The 25,902-nt window shown below is 34.1% G+C and overlaps 1 protein-coding gene across 1 annotated transcript in view; it reads right to left on the reverse strand.

Moving 5' to 3' along the window:
• The window catches only part of LOC113427714 (uncharacterized), a 92,730-nt gene that overhangs the window by 44,661 nt on the left and 22,167 nt on the right, over window positions 1-25,902 (reverse strand). The window contains exons 4-9 of the mRNA XM_087951576.1: window positions 20,773-20,853; window positions 19,727-19,852; window positions 16,892-16,945; window positions 7,412-7,465; window positions 5,495-5,539; window positions 3,080-3,124 (exon numbers count right to left, since the gene is read on the reverse strand). Of these exons, the coding sequence (XP_087807702.1) occupies window positions 3,080-3,124; window positions 5,495-5,539; window positions 7,412-7,465; window positions 16,892-16,945; window positions 19,727-19,852; window positions 20,773-20,853 (405 nt within the window). The remainder of the gene's footprint in view (window positions 1-3,079; window positions 3,125-5,494; window positions 5,540-7,411; window positions 7,466-16,891; window positions 16,946-19,726; window positions 19,853-20,772; window positions 20,854-25,902) is intronic.

The raw sequence follows: 25,902 nt of genomic DNA on the forward strand, positions 1-25,902 counted from the left end.
ATTTCTGAGAACAAACGACTTTACTATATACTGGTTTTCTTTCTCTATTTTATTTCAATTTGTATTTTCTCAAAATGTTATGGACACCGTTATTCAGGAGTGGAAAATCAATACTCTACTTTAAAGCAACTGTGCTGGAAGTCATGTTCTTTGCTAGAAGTACCATCATAAATTTTATATAGATTGAACTATTTCTCCATAATATTTAAACCTGGATGTTCATTTTTCCACATCAGTTTTATATTCTGGCATTTTAAAATCCATTTTCAATTCCACAACATCTTTTTCCATATCATTTTATAATCTAATATTTTAAAAACTCCAAATTCACAATCAGGTCAGCCTCAGTCTTTATTATATCCAATAAAATCTATTGTTCATATCCTTTGTATATAATAGCATACAAACTTGTAAGTAACTTCTGAGTAAACTTATAAGTAACTTCTGAGTAAATTGTTCCCAAGCAGCCTTAATTTCTTTTATAGTTAGTGTTGCTCCATTGTATTAATGGATCTGCTCTCCTTTAACAGTAATCCTTTGTTCTCTCTGGTTCTCTTTGGTTCCCTGTAACCAAACTCTTATCATCTGTTTATTTTCCAATCATAAAAGTTTTCCCACAAAAGTTTTTTCAGTATCAAATATCTCATATATTGTTTTATAAATTTAACCCCCCCTCAGTAAATATTCTTTCAATTCCATCCAGCCCCTTAATTTTCCAAAATCAACATTCCAGATCCCATTTTGCTGATTTCCAAACATTGCAGTTTTTCTTGTTAAACTTAGAGATCGTTCCATCCAGGGTGGAAGAAACCTCTCACAGTATAAAGCAGCTTGTCTTTCAGAAGGCTTTTACCCCCCAAAAGTCAATAATAAGCAATTTCCTAAAGTAACTAAGAGAGGAAATATGCAAACCCAGGGTCTCTTTGAAAGGCATTGAGTGTGGCTTAGGCAACATGAATACCCCCACCCACCCAAGACCTCAGACCTTTCAAACCTGCTGATTTGCAATCTCTTCATCTTCTCCTTAATTTGGAGAGGAATTCCAAGGAGCCAATCCTTTCACTGACTTCTATTTTGGCCATGTTCATTGGCTCCACAAAAAGCAATTTGTGCTCAGTTCACCATGCTGTTCAGGAAGTTATTCCTTTCAAATAATGTTACCATCCCTTATTTCATATGTGCCCATATAATTTTTTTTGAGATTTTTATGATCTTTTAACATACTACCTCCTACATTTTTAAGGTACAAAGTACTAAGCAATATTTTTATGGGCAATTCTTACATTTTAATGGAATTAACTTATAACAGCATCTGTTCCTGAATTAACTTTATGGATTTTTAGTTTGAACTTGCAAAATCCCTTGTCTGGATTTCAAATGATTGGTTATGTGATAACAAATATGTTATCAAGTTGACTCTCAGTGACCATACAGGTGGGTTTTCTCCATATTGCAAGGACGGGAATACAGTCAGATTTGCTTCAGAAAGTACCAGTAGTACGTTTATTCCTTTGTTGAATTTTTAAAAATACTCTAGACTTTTTTTTTTCCTTAACTTTTGGCTTCATGCTTTAAACTCCTATGCATGTCCTGTAACATCAATAAATATCACAAAGCCTATAATTATTAATAAAGAAAACAAGTGTTGATTACTAACTCTTTTTAAGCACTCAGAAATTCTTATAATATTGCCACAGACTTCTTGGAGTCAAGACCAAAATCAGGAAACTTTGTATTAATGGACAGTCGTGTTCAAAGACTGCTCCTAAACGAAGAAAGCCGAACACAAAGGCTTTTCAGTCTGAATGTCATCATCATCTAAAGTCCCTCAAAATACAATAGCAAAACAAGGATTTTGGCTAAACTGTTGGGAACCTGTTTAAACCCATAAATAACAATTTAAAATTAAGAACTTGCTGAACAGAGGCTGCAGGAATATTTTTCAAAACTTTGTCACATAACTATTATTAGTAATAAATACAACTTCTCAGTTTATTCTTTCTGACATATCACTTGTAATCCTACAAGGTCAATTACTCTTGGATCCATAAAACCTGCCATTTTAAAGACTTGAAATATTCAGTTGTTTTCAACAAATTGGTATTACCACATTTCAAGCCACTTGGAAAAATTATGGCTGGTTAGCTGCAAATTTTGATGGTGTTTTTTTTTTGGGGTGGGGTGGGGTGGTGGTGTTAATAAACCACAATAAGCACATCTTGCAAATATAGCTTTATATTGCTTAATTTGTGAATTAAACCACAGACTGATCAAGGACAGTGGTTGTGGTCCAAGGATTCATCATAGTCCCCCAATACACTTTTAAGGGTCCATCAAATCAGTCTATGTTGAAAAATAATGCAATATTAAAATCCCACCAAACTATCATGAAAAGCATTTATAGCAGCAAGTGTATCTATTTGAAATTTTAATGTGGTAAATATTAATAAATATAGCCAATATAAACAAAAGCTCTTTTGGGTTCTCCATAAATTTTAAAAGTGGAAGAGGGAGCAAAAAAATAATAATTAAGAAACAATGAACTAGGACCTAAAAAGTTTCATTTAATGTCCAATTTATTATTATTTTTATATCAGCCCTCTAAGAATTGGACAACTTCAACATCTGTATGCATGAGAATATATAACAAGAGAAATAAGCATATGAACAAATAAATGGAATGGAAGAAACAGCAGACAAAACCCTAAATAAATAATTGCCTTTCATTAAATTAAAAAAAAATATCAAAGCCGGCCTGAAAGTGAAAAACAATCCAAACTGTTTTAAAAAGAATTATTTGGTTGGTTGCTGTATATCCAATTACTATTAGCAAACTCATAACATATGTCTTTTTTGGTAAATTTTAAAATAAAATATGATTGGCTCGCACAATCCAATGACAACATTATTATTACATTTTAGGCAGTCTTATTATTAGTCACCATATGCCTTGTAATTAAAGTATGTGTCATTCACTCACACAGGGCAGGAATTTGTATACAAAATAATAAGAGATGGATATCATATAAAGTTCAAAATTATTACACAAAATCAATTTGCAAAAATCAGTATAATTTACCTTTTCTCCCACTTCACCTTTGTCCCCTTTCAAGCCAGGTTCACCCTACATTTGAGAGAAATATAAAAAGTCATTATTGTTTTTAAGTTGTTATATTTAAGTGAAAATTCTGCTTAAAGATTGTTTTTAAACAATGACCAAATATAAATTTAATTCACAGGAAAAGAGAGAGATTTCTTTCCACCTCTTTTTTTATCATCTTCATCTGGAAAAATGCTAAGGTTATATATGTTTTTCATTACTAAAACAGAACAGTTCAAAACATAATCACTTCAAATAGAAAAAAAATCAATTTCACAGAAAATATCCATTATATTTTGATAACAGAAAGTGCTCCCTGAGTAGATTGAATTGTACTTAGCATTTTTCAACATGCAACAATAATTGTGATATCTTCAGAACTTCCTACAAAATTATACTTTTGAGAGAGAGCCCTTACCAGCAGGTATTTTACTGAGGTACTTGTGGGTGCTAATAATCTTTAAAAGTTTACTACTGCACTGAACATATTCGTTTTGCTAACATTCAGGCAGTAATCCTGGCATGAAGTTTACAAATTATTGATCCTGTGAAAACTACTTTCATATACTTACTGTAGGCAGTTCCAGGCTTGGATAGTATTAGATTATGAAAAATCATCTGAGATATACAGTACATTCATACAAACTGGAATTGGCAAAGGTGGCTGGAGTTAGAAGAGGCTTTCAACTTGATGTTATACAAATTGCTATAGGTCAAATATGGATTTTCTCATTTTTTCATTGGATTAGAATGTGATATTCTAATTGGATTAGAATATGATATTCTAAATCTTCAGCCAAAGTTATTAGAAATTAAATTATTGGAATTCACCCAAGATACCCTTATGTTATATTTAATTTGAATTGAGACCTTTGATTTATCTTAGCAGGCAATCAGAATAGATTTTAAACAAAAAAAAATAGTGGGAATTGAATTGCACTTTTTATTACATAGTAACAATGTTATACCACCAAAAATCTGTCTCTCTTTCATATCCAAATAAATCAAGTGATGCGGGTAGATTGTGCACTGTGACTTGCATGTTTATCAGAGGGAAGCCTTGTCTAGAATATTGACTTCAAGAAACATTTATGGAACAGGTCACCAATAAGTTTTATTCTCTGTTCATAGATAAATTTGAAGCAGTTGAATCTGGCTAGCCACATTTCTGGCATGTAACCACCAAAAATATAACTGTAAAAATCTCCCTGCTATCTGCTTGAAATACACCCCAAGTTTGTGCACTTGAAACCTGTTCTACATCCCATTGCTCAATATAGATTTTAGTGCTCTCCTCAAAAGACAGTAGTATGTGTGTAGCATCACTACAAAATTGAGAACAAAAGCTACAGTTTTGGCCAGGGGCCTAAAGTTAAACAATGGAAGTTCTGGATATCAGAGAGCATTTGTTATGTTAAGTGTTCCTGGGTAGGATTATGAAGAACACCGAGAGTGGCAACTCCCAGCAGAGTTGAAGATCAGAACTGAAGATACTTGAAGATGATCCCAGTTGCTCAGTTAAACCAAGCATGCACCTGTATCAGAGGGCAGTGATAGTGAATGAAAGATGATCGGTCACTTTAGTGATCAAAAATGATGCCAAAGCATTATTTCATAATGTATGATTAGCAAATCATTCCTGAATTTAACTAAGAAAAACACATGGATGCACAGGATTTTGGTTCATGGTGTAGTACTGAAAGATGGGCATCTCTAGCTACAGAGTTTAAAATCATTTTATGGAAACAAAATTGGATTTGGCAGAGTGTAATGGAAGTGATGAGGCTTTTGAACTTTGGTATTGGAATATATTCCTGAGAATATGATAGATAGCCAAGAAAAAGAAATAAATCAACTTGCAGTTCTTAGTTGAGGCACAAATGTTTTTTCTCCAGCAATCTTGTTTTCCCTTTTTTTAAATGATTGTGACATTGTGATTGTATGCAGCCCAGAGTCAGATTCAATGAAATGTAGCTATATAAGTTTGTTGAATGAATGAATGAATGAATGGGCTCAGATTACCATATTTTGGATACATTATGTGAAAAACTCTTGAGCATTGATAATGCTGGAAAAAATAGATGGAAAGCAAAAAAAATAGAACAACCAAAAGAAAGGTGAATGGACTTGATTACATGGTGATAGATGCACTGTTGGAAGATCTGAAGGTCCAAGTCAAGAACAGATCATTCTAAAGTACGTTTATATGTGGGGTTACTATGAGTTGCCATCAACTTGGTGGTAACATAATTATAAAAATCATGAATGTATTTACATTTTCTTCTTAGTTTACTTGATATTTGACAGTGTTAAATAAATAGCATTTCATATGTAAAAGAAGTCTGCTATTTGACAGCCAAATGCAAACTACGGACCCAAAGATTATATATGTACCTTTTCACCAGAAGTACCAGGAACACCAATCAGACCATTTTCTCCCTAAAACAAATTGTAAACTGCATCAACTCTTATTCATTGGTCATTAAAAATATTGCATTAATGAAGAAATAAAAATAATTAAAGTTCTTCCTGCAGCCTTTTCTGTCCTTTACTTTCCGGCAGAATATCAAAAACACAAAAAGGTAATTGGTACCTCCAGGACAGAGAAGAAACATGAATTTCTATTACTATTGGAAGCTTGGAGAAAAGTGCAAATGTCATAAATATTGAAACATCAAATAACTGACTCAAACCTTTTGTGCACTGTGATATTTGAAACTGTTTAGAACTACTATATGTCTAACTTGGGAATAATTTCATATAAATGAATGATTTACTTATGGAAGATAAGATGAAGATGCACTCACTGAATTCTAAACAACTTTCATAGGCTCCATTAAGCCAGCTGACATCTCATCTAAGATGGAAAAAAATCCTCAATTCTGCAGCAATGCATAGAACAGACCTTTGTAATCTGGGTATTCTCCAGTTGTGTTCAACTCCTAGATTTCTTAACTCCAACTGCTTGGAGAGTTCTAGGAATTGAGTCTATATATCTGAAGATTGGAGAAGGCTGATTTGAACTGCTAATATTGATTCTGAAAGGGAAAATGTTTATCAATTTAAAATTAAAACAGTGACCAGGTCTAACAGAAATCATAAATGAATTTATTTTTCCATCCATAATATTTTTATTCATTGCACCACTACTATTTTTCTTGAATATTAAATTATAGAAATGACTAGAATGCAATTTTGCAATATAACTAAGGCATGGTTATATGAAACTTTTTAGAACTGGCTTGTAACATTGCGGTGACTGCAGTTACTGTTCACACATGAATGTGCTTGTTTGCTGGTGATCGTACTTGGAAGATTTTTCCTGGTACCATCAAACCTTTCTAAAAGTGGTAAGAAAAAATAAGACATATGGCTGGAGAGTGTGTTGCGTGTTATTGATTGATTTAGATTTGTAGGCCACCTAATCAGAAAACTCTAGGCAGCATACATAAACACTTTTCAAAAACATATAAAACATACAGAGAAGTGCAGAATATTAGGTGGAGGTAAGCAATAGGTAATACACTGAAATACCAATCATCCATCCTCTACCAGTCAGGATCACAAATCACTTGGCTTCTGGTTTATTTGAAAAGCCAGTTTTTAAGAACTTTTCTAAAGGATGGCAAGGTTGGAGCCCAACAAACTTTTGGGAGGATAGTATTCTAGAAGGCAGGAGCAATAACAGAAGAGTTATACCTCTGCATTCTTCAAGGCAGCACTGATTAATTAATGGGAAGTGAAAAATACCCATTCTGTCAGATTTGATTGGATGGCCAGATCATTCCATAAACAACCAGGCTCTGAGCCCTATAGGCATAATAGCTGACAATCACCATCTTGAATTGCAGCCAGACATCTACTGGTAATCAGTGCAACACAGAGCACAAGAGTCTCAGACCAAAATATCAAAATGGACCCTGATTGCTTGTGAAGCCATGTTCTGAGGTAGTTCCTGAGTGGTCTTGAAGGACAATGCATGACAAAAACCCAGATGCAAGGTGACTATGAATGGGATTTTCCAGCCCCACAAAATTGTTTTCCAATAATAGAAATATTGTATAATTGATACTATTCAAATATTAAACACAAAAGCCACATTAACATCTGCCCTGTGTCCCCTGCCCAGCCTATTTTTAAAAAAAATTCAGAATTGCAAAGTCTGGTTGTTTACAGATTAATTGTTCCAAAAACTGTACAAATATTCCTTACATTTAAATAAAATCTAAATAGCTGTCACTTATGTTCATTGCTTTTGGTTCTGCTGGTTCTGAAAATGATCCAAGAACTCCTTTAAGACAGGAATCCTACCTTTGTTCCAGGCAAACCAGGAATGCCATTTTCTCCTTCAGCTCCTTCTTCACCCTATACAAAGTAAATGTATTTAGGTAAGTCCCATTGCTCAAGTTGTAAAATATTTAATAAACTATTTAACCCTCCAAATGTGGTTCTTTTGCTTGATCATGGATTGTTATTGAATAGCACAATAATACTACAAGGACAAGAACATAATGAATAATCTGTAATTTTATATAGTGACTTGAAAAATTCTGAGAATGTAAATATGCTTTTTCTACTAAATGATATTTTCTAAAGTCATATTTTGTGGAATGTTTTGCAAAATCATAAAACTTAGATTCTGCTCAGTGGAAAAACCAAGAATTCAATGCACTGTTTAGATAGGTGTCAATTGTTATGTTTCATGCAGAGGTTGACCTCCTGATTAACCTTATTCCTTACAATGTCCAGTGAGTTTCAATAAAGAAGCTGGAACTGCCTCTTGACTAAGAAATCTGGAGAACTGCTAATCCAATAAGGATGCGTTTTTCTCTTGGTTGTCAGCTAGCAACCAAGAAATGAAGGTGAAATATTAAGAAGGGCAAGTCATCAGATTTTTTCAGGAGTCTTCTGTCCTGAGTGGTCCTTCAATTTTCCATCAAAGATAGAATTCATCAGGAGATGAGTTCAGCTGAGATCTTTTGGACCAGTAGAGCCTCAAAGTCAAAGACTTTTTGGTGCTACATTATACTCTTCTTTCTCAAAGGTAAAGGTTCCCTTCGCACATATGTGCTAGTCGTTTTTGGTGCTCATCTCATCTTTCTCTACCATAGTCATATTTTTCTATGATTTACCTTTTTAAAAAAATTCTAACCTGTAGTTCTTCACCAGTCATAATTCATAAATGAATCCTGCAATTGGCCATTTGGAAATCCAAGGATGAATGAAAATAGTGATTATTTGGTAAACATGTGCTTGGAAAAAAGCATGTGTTTTCAAGTATATTGTGATTTAAGCATAATACAGGTGGAAAAGAACTGAGCATATCAGGAAAAAAATGTAGAGAAAGTTTAATACAGTGGGAAAATAGTAGTTAAATATGTGTAGGAAAACATAAAGAAGTAGAGGTAAGAAAATTGGTGCTGAATAAATGTATATGGAAGATAAATGTGAGTGATGAGAATGAAAGAATCATATTGTGGTAATTTGCCTATATAGAAAAAAAAATAATGAATTGCAAAGAAAGAAAGAATGGATCAAAAGGAAGAGATAGGTGAAGGTAATGGTATAAATTACTTTTAAGTATGTTTTCTTTTCTTTTTCTTATTCTTATTCATTTAATTTCTTTGACTCACTATTTCTTATTGCTTTTCTGTTCTTCTTGTCCCCCCCCCCCCCAAAAAAAGAGTAGCTTGAAAAGTGGGTGTATATTTAATTACTATAATTCATCTTCATAAACTTTGAGATATACACTATTTATATAAAATATTAAAGTTGATATTTTTTAACCTACAGGATGGTACAAATAGAACTCTTGTGTCAAACTCTGGTTAGGTTAAAGCATAACACCTAATGCTTATCAATTTTTTTACAATGAACTTTTTACAATTTTTTATCTCTGAAAAAGTTCAAATGTGCACATCAAAATGGACACAAAAGTAATCCTTAAATATATTCCATCTGTGTTGGTTCAAATTCCAGTTAGATCAAACTGCAACTTTTATTTAAAAAAATTAAAAAAATTGTGGCAAAAATGGAATAGGAAATGTGGGCCAGTTCAGAGGTGGTATTCAGCAGGTTCTAACCAGTTATGGAGAAACGGTAGCGGAAATTTTGACTTGTTCTGAGAACCGGCAAATACCACCTCTGACTGCCCCCGCCCCATCTATTCTCTGCTTCCTGAGTCCCAGCTGATCGGCTGGGTCTTTTATGTTGCCCTGCGCAGGAGAACAGAGCTAGAAAGCAGGTTAGTGGGAGGGAATAACATTTTCCACGATCCTTCTCCCAGGAGTGGGGGGGGAATGGAGATTTTATAGTATCCTTCCTCTGCCATACCCACCAAACCATGTCACGCCCACCAAGCCACGCCCACAGAACCGGTAGTAAAAATTTTTGAATCCCACCACTGGGCCAGTTTATCTTGGTACTGTAATTCAAATGATTGTTTGATCATCCAAGTCTGCCCTTGATTTGCTGTGTAGTAAATTCTCAGATAAGTACCTTACCTGTTGTTTGTGCTGGACATGGCTCAACATTTTAAACAAATACATTAACTAATTTGTTTCCATTAACAATATGATTAATTGCAGTTTGTCCAGATTCAACAAATGGAGCAAATGCTGTTAATCATAAATGAAAACAAACATTTCCCCCCTTAATACTGAAATAGAGGAAAAAGGAAGGACATGGGCTAATATGGATGGTCTGTTTTTAAATCATGCTAAATTTTAATTTAGGTTTACATTCATCTATCCATCCTGAATAAACATTTCCACAGGAACTTCAGAAAAGTTTTTCCTTAATACATCATTCCATAAATACATTTAGGCCAAATCTAATCCTAACATTAATATTTTTTATTCTGCCATGGGCTTCAGTAAGAAAAGTTATTCTTTTAGCATCTGCATGAATAAAGGGATATTTAAAACATTAGCTATAATACTTTTTTTAACAGCACTAGTAGTAACAAATTAAATGAGCAAAATCCAGAGTGCATCATGAAAATAAAGACAGAATCTGCAACAGAATCTGAGATAAGCAATATTTTTTTTGAGAAATATTTCCAACCCTTATTATTCCTAAAAAATATGAGGTTATAATTGGTAGAAAGCAATTAGCCAAGGGACAAAGTTCATATTATTTTTTAAAAGGCATTTCTGCAAGTCACTATGTCTTTTATATATAGTAAATTGCTTCTATAGAAAATACCCTGTAGCTTTTATACCTGCCTTCTTAAATCACACTTTTCATTCACAGAAATTCAAAGACCTGCACCTGTAAAATCCAGCTGGCAGCCCTTACTTATTGGCATGTGAGCAGGGGGTTGAGCAAATCAAGTCACACGTGCTGCACTTGCTCCAGAAATTCAAATCCAGTGAATCAAAGTAATGATGTTTAGTGCTTTCCATTGAGTGGTTTAAATGTAAGCATGTTTAGTTCGCTCAGTCTCATCAGCAGGACAACATTTAAATGACTATATGCTATTAGCAAGCACTACAGTATTTAAGAAAAAGAGTAACATGGGCAGAAATGACTTGTGTCAGCTTTTTTGGCTACCCTAAGTAAGCAGTCTTACATCATGTTCTACTTCCTGTATTGTTTCCAGATATTTTATCCAGGCTACAAGCCTGTTTGATATCAGTATTGGTATATCCTGGCATTTTCTGAATTTATACACAACTCTGTCTACTACTTACATTTTAAAAAATAGGGATGATTATAAAATGATACTTAATATGCATTCAGTTGCTTTATAACTATAATAAATGAATAAACTTTGGTTGGTAAATGGCCACTAAATAAAGGAAAAACCCTAAACCAAAAATGAAGTACCACTAATTCATTCTATCTTGCAACTGTGATACTTAAAAGTTCAAGTTCAACCAGGCATTCAGCTCACCAGTACCTGATCTATGGTAGGATACTAATATTGTCAAAAGGTAGTTTTGTAGCACATGGTTGGTTATTTTCATTATTATTTCATTACTTCCACCTCATCCTTTTTCATCAGTTATTATTATTGTAGCTTTCATAAATCACAACACAAAGTATAGTAGTTTCCTAAACTTTAAAAATGGTAAAGTATGTATAGCTCTGAATAAAGTGTTGTATAGTATGCCAGTCGTAGCCTGCAGCCCATTCAGATTTTAAATTAGAAAGTATAAAGGATTTAGAAATGATAAAACTTGAGTTATGCAATAAAATATGTGCTATTTTTTATTTTCTTGAAAACAAGATTATTGGCACTTTTCAGTCTCATAATAAATGAAGCTATCAAATTATTTAAAATGAACTGAAGTTAAAAGGGAATATTAAAATAATAAGAGCATGTTAATTGAGTGAAATGTATGCAAGAGCATTGGGTTATGGGATACACACATACACATCATTTCATGTATATGAATGGGCAATGGGTAACAGGAATCTTGAGATAGTGGTAGGTGACTTAATGAAAAGACTTAATGCAAACATTATGTAAAAGGCAAATGGTACATTCAAGGTCATTAATAAACAGTCTTTTAACAAATCTGTCTACTACACTTGTAATGTTATTTATTTATTTCAATGTATATGACTGTCCATCTCAAATTCATAATGTTGGGCACCATATAAAAGCCCATGACAGTGAAAAAATATATAATTGATAATCAAGATAAAAGCTCAACCAACAAATCAACACAACTATTGTGGACTACGCCATACAGCTGTAATATGCAATTCTGACCTCTAATATCTAGAAGAAATATTACAGGGTGGAAAACATTCAAAAAATATGACAAAAATGACAAAAAGCTTAAAAAATCATTAAGAAAAATATAAAACCTTTTAGCTTTCAGGGTAAAAAAAAAAGGTAAACAATTTGGTTTTTATTTTGTTGTACTGCCTCTTTAAGATTGAAAATTTTTCAGAACTATAGCTACTGGATGAGTTTCTCTTCAATCCATTTAAAAGAATGAAAACTACCTTTTCCCAATTTTATAAGATCTATTTTTGTAACTTTTTGCAAAATATAGCAAAAGAGTGATTTTAGAGTTGTTTCCAAACAGTTTAAATGTTAAGCGTATGTGAAACCGATTTAAATAAACTTTTTGAAACTATTTAGAAAGATCCTCTTTTATGGAAAAAACTTACTTCGTTTACATTTCAATAAGATAAAAATAAGATTTTGAAGGTTGATTACTAAAGCACTTGATGGCTACTTTAAAGGAAATCTTTGATCTCTGGGGTTTTGAAATAACTGGAACTTTTTTTATTGGAAAAAGTTGTCACCAAAGATGAATAAACTCCTTCGAAGACCCACAAAATAGACTTTAATGTGAACTTGAATAATTATTTAAAAATAAAAAAGATATACAAATAATGTACCCAAAGAGCAATATGGGAGATTTATTAGAGTTACTTTATAAAAGTACAAATAGGCCTGGATAAAATTGATAAGAATGTCAAGAGAAGAAAACAGGAAAGAGAATTTTAACCATGGGATTTAAGGATGCCTGGAAGATGAAAGGAAAAAAAGTATGGCATTGGTTTATTTGACCATGGTTAAATAATGAGTTGCTTAATTCATTATATAAACTCAGCTTGAATTGTAAAAGATTATGAAAACTAAGTTTAGTCCTTGACATTTATCAGAATTATAACTAAACATTTTTTAAAGTCCTTTATAGCAGGGGTCCCCAACCACCGGGCCGCGGACCGGTACCGTCCAGCGGAACAAGTCCTACCGGGCAGCTGGTTGCTGGGTGCCGCCATCTTTTTTGATGAAAAAGTGCTTCCGGTGAGCTTTTCCGGGTAGAAAGCTCACCGGAAGCCTTTTCATCAAAAAATGGCGGTGCCCAGCTGATGCTGGCCGGACGCGGCGCCCAGCTGATGCCGGTACCGGGCCGCGGCATAAAAAGGTTGGGGATCACTGCTTTATAGCTTTCCTTTTCCAGAACAGTGATTGTGATTTCCATAGCTTTGTTCTCTGTAGAACAGAGGGAAAAAATATAGGACCTTAAACTCATTTTTAGTTTTTCCTCCCATGTAATTCTAGACACAAACAACTTTTTCTTGCTGAATTCCAGACAGTCTCAAGTTAGGGATTAAATATGTTGCATAGATCACTGGGCACAGCTTTATCTCTTGATCAGTCAAAGGTCACTTTAGGCAGCATGATCCCCAGAGGCATAATTGAAAAAGGAGAAAGGAATGTGTTGCTGAAATTTGATATATAGAAAATGCTGATGATGTTGAGATATTGTAACAGTATTTTGAATGCCTATTAAAGCACATCCTGATTTATATTTAGTACAATCAAGGCAGAATTGTTTTGAGTATATTTCTCACAATTTCTACTTTCCCAGAAGGTTACCTTGGCAACAAAAATTGGATTTAAATTGGCCACAGCATTACTAATGGAACATTGACAAAGGAAATATGTTGGGTTTTTATGGTATCTTACTATAAGCCTACAAAATATGAGCTGAAAGTGAGGTTGTATATAATTGTGTCAATAGTCCAGTATTTTTTTTTAAATGAAAGCCACAAAATATGTTCACATTTAATGGAATAGTAGGGGAAAGGACCTGATATTTTTCGTTGTATTGGCAATCTAAGCATTGATTTATCAAATTTCAAACAAGCAACAAGGCAGACATTGATACCAGTAGGAAATAAAAATAAGAATGAAAAGATTTTGAAAACCTTTTCTACTGATAGACTGTCATTCATGACCGCCAATTTTTTGATTATCAAAGTAGTATTCTATTAATAGAGGTGAAACAAAATAACTTTGTGAGGGAGGTGGGTGGTTACTAAGTTTGATATGTAAATAAATAAAAACAAATAAAATGTTAATTTAAACTCTAACCATTATTATTCATTTTGTAGAATTTGTTGATTTTTAAAAATAATTTATTTTAATTGAATTACAGTTAAAGAATTTTTATAGCATGGATCGACTCCACTGCTTATTTGCCATACAGTACTTGAAAGTTGTTCTAGGTGATATTATAATTTTTTTTTTGGTTATTTAAATATGATTTCAAACTTTAAAAAATTGAAATAGTATTTGTACTGCGACATCCTTAACAGATATGTTGTTGGCTGATTAAAAAGCATAAAAATAAAATTACCAAGAAATAAAAAGGCCAAGGCAGAAATAGGGCAACCTGTTTTGTACGAGAGAAGGGAATGCCAAATATTTGAAAGCTTTCAGAAATTGCAAAACACTAATGAAAGCACAATGAGGATTGGAAATTGCCTGTTGACAATCCTACATGAGGTGTATAAGGGAACTCTTTTTTTTCCGGAGGATTGTTCTGTCCAAACACTTTGGTAGTTTCAAACTAGGAACTGTAAGAATGGAGAGTAAGGCATTTATTTATTTATTTTATTTTATTTATTTATTTGATTTGCCAATTGTTTACAAGATAATAAGTATAAATGTATACATAGTTGTGAATACATGAAATGGGTACATATAAGAAAAATAAAAGAATAAGAGAAACAATAGGACAGGGACGGTAGGCACGTTGGTGCGCTTATGCACGCCCCCTACAGACCTCTTAGGAAAGGGGTGAGGTCAATAGTAGACAGTCTAAGGTTAAAGTTTTTGGGGTTTGGTCAAGAAGGAGCATTGAAATAACATCTAAGCATGATACTGTAGCTTTTGCTATGGGGAGAGGTATTGCCTTTTTTCTTAAGTCATGTATAGTTCTCTTGCATGTGCACAGAGAGAAAGAGAGAGAGAGAAAGAGAGAGAGAGAGAGAACTATAGCATTAGACTTTATGCAAATACATGTAAACTTTATGCAAATATATTAAAATAAAAAGTTTTTCAAGATGGGGGATATATAAGTAATTACCACAGATTAATGTATTTGAGCTCAATTGGCATTACATGCAAATAACATACCTCTATTCCACTGAATTTTTTAAATTGTGGTTTTAGAATCAGTGATTGTTTTGTTTTTAGCCAAATAGTACTTAGCAATGTTAAAAACCTTTATGAAACATGAACCTGACAATTATTTAAAATTAAATTCAAACATGACATAACAATCTCTGAATTATGATGGCCTTATAGCCAAAATGGAATGATATAAAGTAAGAGCCAAGTACAAGTAGTCCTTGAATTACAACAATTTGTTTAATGGTCATTTGAAGTTACATCAACACTTATGACTGTTTTACACATTTACGACAGTTGCAGCATCCCCATGGTCACATGATCAAAATTCAGATGCTTGACAACTGACTCATATTTATAATGGTTGCAGTTTCCCAGAGTCATGTTTTTGCAACTTTCTGACAAGCAAAGTCAATGGAGAAGCCAGATACATTTAACAACCATGTTATTAACTTAACAACTGCAGTGATTCACTTAACAACTGTGGAAAGAAAATATGCAAAATGGAACAAAATTAACTTAACAACAAAAAATTGGGCTCACTTGTGGTCATAAGTTGAGGGCTACACGTATTAACATTCTCAGAAAAATATCACAACGATATTTAAAATATATTCAGGGAGTGAAAATAAATATATTCCAGAGAGCTTGTATGGTTTAGAGTTAATGTGCTGCATTTCCACCCTTTGGCATGAAAATCAGCTGGCTGACTTTAGGTAATCACTTCTTTTCATCCTTTCATTAACAAACTCTGAAACAAACCAACTGAAATATCTATTAAAAATTACAGGTGGTCCTTATTCAGCGACTATCTGAAGTTACAGCAGCATTGAACCAGGAAACCTATGATGGATCCTTGTAACTATAGTTGTAGCATCCCACAGTTACGTGATTGACATTTGTTATGTTCACTGATGGTTTCCTACAAGCAAAGTCAAACCATCAGGAACTAGCAAATGTGCCTAATGACCTTATGAGATAACAACAGCAACTGGAACTGCTTGAACTGCTGTCATAAGTGGTCATGTGACATGTTTTAAAACTGTGTAGCTTAGCAACAGAGTTCCCAGTCCCACTGACCACTATTAAATGAAGGATATCAATTAACATCATTTATTGATAACTTTAATTCAATAATTGTAATAACCAGAATCCAAAAGAAGCAGTCTGCAACAAATTATAGGAACACCATATACTAAGGGCGGGAAATGAAGACTCTAAAGAAAGCTGAGTGGGCAGAGAGTATTTTGAATTTTGGAATAGAAAAAATGAAAAAAAAATATGGAGGTCTGATTGAATAGAGATTGAATAGAAAGGATTTGGCAGGGAAAATAGCTGTTGAAAATTTTTACCTTCTGTTGTTGTTTCACTTGCTATTATTTATTTCCCAACTGTTAATAACAAATAAAATTATGCCTAAGATTCTAAAAAAATCTGCTTATTACAAACTGGACATCTGCTTATTACAAACTGAAAAATTACACTTGCCAGGCAGTTAAATAACACTGCATTGAAAGTTAAATGAGAATGTTGAGAAGGCATCAAAAAATAAATAAATCCAAAGCCAAAAACCATGTGATTAAAAAAGAAAAATCACACCCAGCTTCAAACCAAACAACATCCATAAAGGATTCTTGCCCTGAAAACTGGAATTGCTAAAAACAGAGACAAACAAACAAAAAGCCTAATTAAACTCTTTGCTTAAAAAGAGTTACTTAAATGATGTTAAAGTCAGTGGCAAGCAAATCTGTCTGGATAGAACTTATCTCCATTGGGAGATTATACCAAAGAAAGTTCTCTTCTTAACAAATATGGACATGTAAATGTATTTCCAGTTTCTTAAGAACCAACTGCACTACCCAAATAAAAAGACAGTAGAAATGTTGCTGGTAAAGTCTTACCTTTTCTCCCTTCTGGCCTGGCAAACCGGCTACGCCTGGCAATCCTGTTTCTCCCTGTTGAGAATAAAGCTAGGATATTTATTCTAGAATCCTATGCTGGGGGGAAAAGTAAACAATGCCCTACAAGTAATGACCTTACAACAGGGATGTCAAACTTGCTGCCCATGGGCCGGATGCGTTATGTGCTGGTCACCCCATGCCCAGTTTAGCAAATGGAGGAGGGGGAAGTCTAGATATGTTATGTGATGCCGCCACGAGTTTGACACCCCTGCCTAACAGGGTAAGTATAAAGTGTAATTGTATGCCAGAGCTCCATCTAATGCTAGTATTACTGATAGAAAAAGGAAGTGCTTTGGTGACACCTACAACTACTACAACAAATCCTACTCTGATCTTGCACTTGTTGCTCAAGGTGTTCAAGAAGTCTAAGCTGATGTTTCTTATTGGAATAATATTGGGTGATATTAGAAAAAAACATTTTCTCTAATGCAGAGAGAAACAGTCTTGTACCTTTATCCTTGGAGTCAGGAATAAGTAGCATTGCAAATGCTGCTGAATTACAACTTACACTATCCTTCATTTGTAGCTACAATTGTATGGATTGATAGAGATTGTAGTTCAGCAACATCTGGGAAACAGTAGCTTTTCAAGCCTTGTTCTAGGCCAGAGCTGTCAAACTCGTGGCCTGTGGGTTGGATGAGTCATATGATGGCCACACCCAGTTTAGTGAAAGGGAAAAAAGTCGCAATGCATCATGTGATGCTGCCTTAGAGACTTTACATTTCTGGATACGTTCATAGATCTTATCTTCTCCCACTTTTTGTTTTCCCTCCTAGAAGATAGAAGTAGTCCTCAACTCCCATTCATTTAGTGGCCGTTTAAAGATACAACAACACTGAAAAAAATGACATATGACCATTTTTTTACACTTATAACTGTTGCAGCATCCCCATGGTCATGTGATCAAAATTTGGGCTCTTGGCAACTGGCATGTATTTATAACAGTTGCACTATCTGAGGGTCAGAGGATCACTGTTTGCAATCTTCCCACTGGCTTGTGACAAGCAAAGTCAATGGGGGAAACCTGTTCCATTTAACAACCACATGATTCACTTAACAACTGGAATGATTCATTTAACAACTGTGGCACAAAGGTTGTAAAGTGGGGTGCAATTCACTTAACACTTGCTTTGCAATGGAAATTTTGGACTCAATTGTGGTCATAAGTTGAAGACTACCTGTCCTTTTTTACAAATATGTGGGATATCATCATCAGCAGCATCATATATTCATTATCATAGTATCTTCTGTAATTTTAAAACATTCTATTTTAAATTATTAATTTTCTGTGAGAAACAGAATAAACTGAGCTGATTACTATCATCCTTGGTGCACACAACCATACATATGTACAAATAAACCCAACATTATGTATTCAACTTTTTCACTTTATTTTAAAATTAAAATGGCAGGTTAACAGATATATGTTCTGACATAAGAATACTTTAATGAGACAGAAATAGTGAAAATCAAATATATTCTAGTGCAAAATATCTACTGCAGCTTGATGTCTTCTATGTTTATGAAAAGTATATGCAAATATCATTATTTTAATTGATAATGCTTTATGAAAGTCATGAAAATTGCCTGGCTCAAGAGCTTAAATGATACCCTTCTACTAAGGAGAGATGCAATTTTTGTGCAATGCATCTGTTATTGATTCACAAGTGACTACTGCCATACTGATGTACAGAACTGTCCCTGCTTCTAATGTATTTGAAATGTTTATGGAAAATGCTGGTGTCCAGTGTCCTCATATTGTTTTGTTCATTGTTTTAATGTAGAGGTTGCAACAATTGAGCTGAGCTATTAAATGACCCATACTCTTCCATGTTGGTCAAGATACTTAGCCAGTAGCTCAAGTTACAGATAACCTTGCTAATGTTTTGAAGAATGGGTTCATAAATTAATCTTTCTGTAAGCAATCACTCATATTGTTTGGATATCCCATCATTGCAACGTAACTTAGAGAAATATTTTTCCAGTCTATTTGAAATGACTATTATCATCCTTTATTATAGTAGATTTGTAAGCTGTTAACTTCCTAGTTGGTGTCATCCTTGTCATCCTGTGGGTTTTATAATCAAGAAATTCACAGAAAATACAGACTTCAGATAACCTTGTATTATTTTAATTCAGTCATTCTCTTTGCAGAGCAACATATGCCTCTATAACAGAATAAGAGAGTTGGAAGGGACCTTGGAGGTCTTCTAGTCTGTTCAAGCAGGAGACCCTATATCATTTCAGACAAGTGGCTATCCAATTTCTTCTTAAATTGTTGTTGGAGCACCCACAACTCCTGAAGGCAAGCCATTCCATGATTAATTGTTTTACCTGCCAGGAAATTTCTTCTTAGTTCTAAGTTGAATCTCTCCTTGATAAATTTTCATCTGTTGCTTCTTGTCCTCGGGTACTTTGGAGAATAGGTTGAGCCTCCCTTCTTTGTGACAACCCCTCAAGACTGCTATCATATCATCCCTAGTTTTCCTCTTGCCTCTCATATGCATAAATCAATTTATAGAAAAGCTTTTCCCTAACCATATCAAATAATAATTATAATTTCTAAACATGGCCATTGATCATGAAGACTTCAGATTATGAGAATTGTGGCCTGACACATCTACTGTAGATGATATAAGGCTATAATAGAACAAAATACTGTGCAACTTTCTTTAATATTCAATAGTATATAAAAAAGAACAACAGTACAATATAAAATAAAAGATTAAATTGAACTATACATTTAATAGATCATATGTGAAAGACTATAATTACCTTGTTCTGAGAGCAAAAACATTTTTCTTCAGGATTTTTTTCCATTATTGGAAGAGCTTGTATTTTACCAATGTGACCAACTGATGGTGATGCTGCAGTAGTTTTCAGGTTTTTCTCCAAAGGATGCTGAAATTATGAAAACATATTATCTGGACTGAAGTCTAGTTCATTAAGATCAAATTATACTATCTATAGCATCTTCTGCATCTTCAGAGACTACATTTCCATGGTGAATTTTTTTAAAAATAACCTGTGTTGATAGGTTCAGCAATCTGAATTGAAAATCTGGCAATAATAATGTAATGGAATTACAGTAAATGCTGTTATTGTTTTAAATAGCTATTAGTTTATATTTACTTAATCCATAGATAGAGTGCACTATGCTACAAGCAAAATGCTTAGAACATATACTGATAGAGTAAAGCCTCTGAAACAACAGGAGCTCCAGTGCAGATCTTCTTCCTGTGACACTGATGTTCTTCTGTTACCTTCCATTATCTACCATTTGGATGGTAGATAAATTTCAAGATTTTTTTTTTTTACCAAAGTTTAGGAAGAAGTGCCATCATTATTCTTCCAGAGTTTTAAAATATACTTCTTTTAGCTTGTGTTTTTATGTCTATTGTATTTATTTTTTAAATAGATATTTCACTGTGCTGCACAAGTTCCCAGAACATTAGGTCTGGGTAGAACATTTTTTTTAATGAATAAAGATTGCATCATCAAAATTAAAAAAAAAACTTTCAAATGATTTTTTCACCCCTTATCTTGTTCAATCATCCCCGATTTTCAGAAATTATCTCTAGAAGTCCCTGCAGTTTTTTCAGCAAGATTTTTCAGAAGTGGTTTGCTGTTGCTTCTTCCTAGGACTGAGAGAAAGTAACTAAAACAAGGTCACTAGCAGGTTTTGGGTCTAAAGCAGGATTAGGTTTTCCAGTTTCTAGCATGACACCAAACTTGCTTACTTCGAATAATAGGCCTCACTAATAATGCCATGAAATTTTGATTCATTTTGTTAAATTTTTATTTTTATTTTTCCAACTTACCACATGTTCAGATAATTCACAACAGTTCTCCTGAGCAGCAAGGCTTGGATCACAGTATAAGATCATGCGGCCAAGTTCAATCTATTTAATAAACATGATGATGCTTATCAGTTGAGACGTAACAACACTGAAGCCTCTGTAGCAGAAATCCATCACACCATTAAATAATTTGACCCCACTGAAATGATGTGTTTAAATATCTCTAACCGAGTTTTGGATTTTGGCCATGAACTTTGAAAAAACATTAAAGTTTCACATTTTAAAATACTCCATTTGCATTTATTATGTTAGCTATCTGAGCAACACAGATCTAATCCAATCATACCAAATTTAATTTGAACCCAACATGTCACTTCTGTATATCTCTTTATAAAAAGAGCTGGATTTATGACAACAGCTACTGCAGTTTAATGCATTCCTTTGGTCAGCTCTCTGGCCATTTGAAGATTTATTTTTACAGATGGAAATCACCTCTCTCCAAATTATAGTACTTTAATTCAATAAAATTAGAGTTTTATAAAAACTTTGCTAGCTGTGTTATTAATTTATCACTATATAATACTAGGATTATTTAAATTAAAACTTTAAGTTACAGCCTTGCTTAGGTGGTTGAGGCAGCGTCACTGAAGCCAAAGAGGCTGGCCTCATGAGAGAGGACTATTGCTTATTGCTTTCTTGCCATGAAATCAGAGGTAGTATTCAGCAGGTTCAGATCAGTTCTGGAGAACCAGTAGCGGAAATTTTGAGTAGTTCGTAGAACCGGAAAATACCACCTCTGACTGGCACCGCCCCCATCTATTCTCTGTCTCCTAAGTCCCAGCTAATCGCTGGGTTTTCTTTTGTTGTGCCTGCACAGGAGAACAGAGCTGGAAAGCAGGTTAATGGGGTGGGGATGAGATTTTGCAGTAACCTTCCCCCAGGAGTGGGGAGGGAATGGAGATTTTACAGTATCCTTCCCCTGCCATGTCCACCAAGCCACGCCCACTACACCATGCCATACCCACAGAACTGGTAGTAAAAAAATTTGAATCCCACCATTGCATGAAATAGTCCCAGGTAGGAAATACAGCAACTGGTTTTGCAGCTTTTGACAGAAGCCCAGTTGAAACCATTCAGCTGCAACTATAGAAGCACTGCAGGAAGCAGGACAATAGCAAGGATGAAACTTTGGTAAAACTCTATTTTTTTAATTAGGGACTTAGACAAATCTCAGATCCTTTCTCCCTCTCTCTTTCCACATATAACCCCAGAATTAATTTAATAGTCCCACAGAGTTACAAGTTTATTTTAAAATATCTATTTTCTTTGGAAACTTAAAAAAATCTTTGAAAAAAACACTGTTAAGCTCTTTTTACACCCCTTCTAATTGGTTTTGTTTGTAATTTAGCAATGCAATCTGATTTACTATATAGATTTATAGTATCCTCCCATTCACTCCATGACTATGGTTGGCTGAACTTAGGGGTGGGATTCTACCAGTTCGCACCTATTAGCTAGAACCGGTTGTTAACATTCTAAGCAGTTGGGAGAACTAGTTGTTAGAAGAAATCACTGGCCTAATCCTGTAAGGAAGGCAGGAAGGAAACATTCTGGTGTTGCTTACAGAAACTGCCTCTCCGTTAACCCTTATTACATTCTTGGCAGGACTAGGCTTCCTGTCTCAGGAACTTCTTTGGAGTTTTTTCCCCCTCCTTTGCTGGTACTTTGCTTGTGTGGAGTGACCATTCAAAGTTACAATGGCACTGAAAAAAGTGACTTATGACCATTTTTCACACTTACGACTGTTGCAGCATCCCCAGTCATGAGAGGCCAGGCAAGGAGATGCGTGCCTCGATATGAGTGAAATTGAGTTGGTCACGCCCAGCCAATAACATGACTACCAAGCCATGTCCACCAGTCACATGCCCACCAAGCCATGCCCACCAACTAAGCCATGCCCACAGAACCGGTTGTTAAAAAGTTTGAATCCCACCCCTGTCTGAACTGAGAGCTGAAGAACCTTCTTGGATGAGAAGCGAAACATCTTCAAAGGAAAACAAGAAAATCCAGTTGCCTCTTGAAAAAACATCTTTGGGTTCTCCTCTATTTCTGTTCCCGCATCTCCATGTCCCTTTCAAAGTGCAGTGACCAGTACTGGAGACAATATTTCAGGTGTGGTTGAGCCACCATGGAACACAATGAAACCATTGTCTCCTGTGATCTAGATGTACAGTCTTCATTTTGCTGAAATAGCCTAAGATTTTTTTAGCTACTTGCCTGTGCTCATCTATTAATCCACTAGTCTGCTAGATTTTTTTTACATGTCACTAAACTAGGCTGTTCTATTTGGCTTTTCCTACCTAGAATTTTCAGTCAGTGAGTCAGTGAGTCAATCAGTGAGTCAGTCAGTCTGTCTGACCGTCCATCCATCCATCCATCCATCCATCCATCCATCCATCCATCCATTTATCTATCCACCCATTCAATAGAAGCACTATTTTATATCTGAAAATTGAAAAAAGAAAATACCTAACATCTCTTAATAATAGATTAATTTTAATACATTTTAGTCTAGGCTTTATACAGAACCATATGCACAATACAAGAAAGCTTGAACTTTCTATATAACTGACCTATGGGGGTTGTGGGGGGAAAGATAATATTTTTAAATTATTTCATTCTAAGAAATAAAGTACTATTTCTAAGAGAGTTTTTTTTTCATACATAACACACTTTATAAGAATGTGCATGCTATATCATACTCTTTGTATGCTAACTCTTCTGTGAGAGATTTATTTAGTCTCTGGAAAAAGAAACCAGATGGAAGAGTCAATGATGACCTTTGAAAAAAAAGAAAAGGATTAAGAAATGAAGGAAATGTGACAAATACCAGAGGCAATGGGCAAGAAGGATACAAAAATAAAAAACGAGGAAAGGATAAATAAATATGAACATGCTATATTTCTCTTCTCTGTACTTCTACTGTGAAAATTAACTGAATGGACAATATTGGAAAGGTTCATATAAGTTGGTTACCAAGTTATTAAACAAAAATATTAAACCATCCATCATACATGAAACAACTGAAGTCCTGTAGCTATTTCTCACACCTATTTTCCTGTGAAAAAACACAATTGTCTTAAACATAACTAACAACTCATATGTCAATTATCTATCTCACAGTCACCATGCATGTTAAAAACTTCAGACTACTACATCAATTAAATCTTTCAGTTTTCCTCTTAACATTTTTCTTTGTGTCATATATGTTATGTTGTTTTTGGTTCATAACATTGCTTTATAAATTAGCTGCAGTTATCCATTCACATAATGGAATAGAGGTTCATATAAGATGTTTTAATTTTAGATGTCATTTTGTTCAAAGTTTATGAATTTAATATTACCCTCGTTGGACGAGATTCGGGTAAATTGATAAAAAAGATGCCACATTCTTCCAAAGGCCACATCCTTCTGGGAACAAATATTCAGGCTTTGATGCTGAATGAAACCAAAGGGGTGAATCCATATAACTGCTCAACATTGCTTCAGCAGCAGAATACTCTGTAGGAAAGCTGTTGATTCTTTTGGAGTGATCACAGATTGGAAAAAGGCACAGCTGTTTGGTTAGATTGCAGCAGACAATCCATCTGGAAAAATGCTGAATAGAAAACCTTAGCCTTTAGAATGACCTTGGAAAAAAAACAAAGTCTGAAAAGAATGCCATATGGTCCAGATAAAAAGCTAGAACATGATGGATAGCCAATAAGAGCAGAGATGTTTCAATAGAAATGAGGAATTAGGACAAAAAAGCAAGAAATATTATATCCTAATTCAAGTGAAAAATAAAAAAGGAGGAAGTTAGATCATAAAAACATTTTGTCCTCCCAAAAAATGATGGATAGTCTTTTCATAAGACACATGGTTCTTCAGCCTGATTAGTTGAAGCCATAGCCACTAAAAGCTACTTTTTGAGATAAAAAAAAGATAAGTAATGGAATAGCCATAGGCCCAAAGGGTTTTAATCTTAATTCAGGGAGAATACAGTAGAGGATCTCTCTTATTCTAGAAATGGAAGGGAAGCTGGAAGACAGAGATATGTAAGTTTTTTCAAAAACACTCTAATCAGTAGGCTGGGAAAAAAAGAGAAACATTTTTCCTAAAAGAAAAATAAAGTAGAGATGTCAATATGGTGATCTCTTTTAAGTAGAGGAGAAAGTCAAAATGTCATAAATGTATTACTTTAAGGGAATGAACTGTTATCTGTGAGGAAAGTCCAGAAAATATGTTTTGTTTGATTGCATTGGAAGCCCTAATGAAAAATTAGGAGCTAATGACAAGTTTATAATTCAATCAATTTCTTTCCAGAGAAATTGCAGAACTAAACTCTCCAAGTTGGAAAGCAGAGAGAATTGGGCTATCTGGAAACCTGACCCTAATAAATGGAGAGTAGATTGGAGCAGTTCTAAAGGTGGAGATTCTCATATGGGTGAGGCAAGGCACAATTGTCAAGGTTATCAAAGTGTGACAATAAAGCAGTTGGTCAAATTCTTTTTGATCTTTTCCAGAACATAAGATGTAACATAAAAATAAATGAACATAAAAAAGGGTCTCTAAGTAAAAAGAAAAGGTATCACAAAAGATTGGTGTTGTAGCTATTTTATCCTGCTATGAATAACCCATTATTATTTCATGTAAACAAAGAGAATAAGCTTTGGGTTATTCCAGAGAAAATTAATAAAGTCTATCACTGATGATATAATACCTATTTGTATTCTAGAACAGCTAGTTTAAATGTGTTAATTTAATTTGATGCTTTATACCTGGATCAGGTATCTCAGCTGCAGTGGGCTTCAAAGGGAGTAACCATCCAGATATGGATAAATAAAGAATAAGGACATTATTAAAAAGAATTCTCTGAATGGAAATCCATTGGTGATATTGTCTGAATTCAGCCATCAGTGCAGAAATTCTTCATTGCAGTGCAGAAGTGGGAACACAAATTGCCCTAAAGTTGTATCAGGAAAAGAAGACAGAGGTATTGCACCTCTAGAAAGTGCATCTGAAAATCAGTGAAGTGAATGACTGAAATCACAGCTATCACACATACAAACTGTAGAGCCCACAGGTTCAATAGCAAAGGTTCTAAAAACT

This window comes from Notechis scutatus, chromosome 1 (assembly GCF_049901735.1).
Source record: "Notechis scutatus isolate UNSWTSFEM ecotype Mainland chromosome 1, rNotScu1.2, whole genome shotgun sequence".
Lineage (NCBI taxonomy): Eukaryota > Metazoa > Chordata > Lepidosauria > Squamata > Elapidae > Notechis > Notechis scutatus.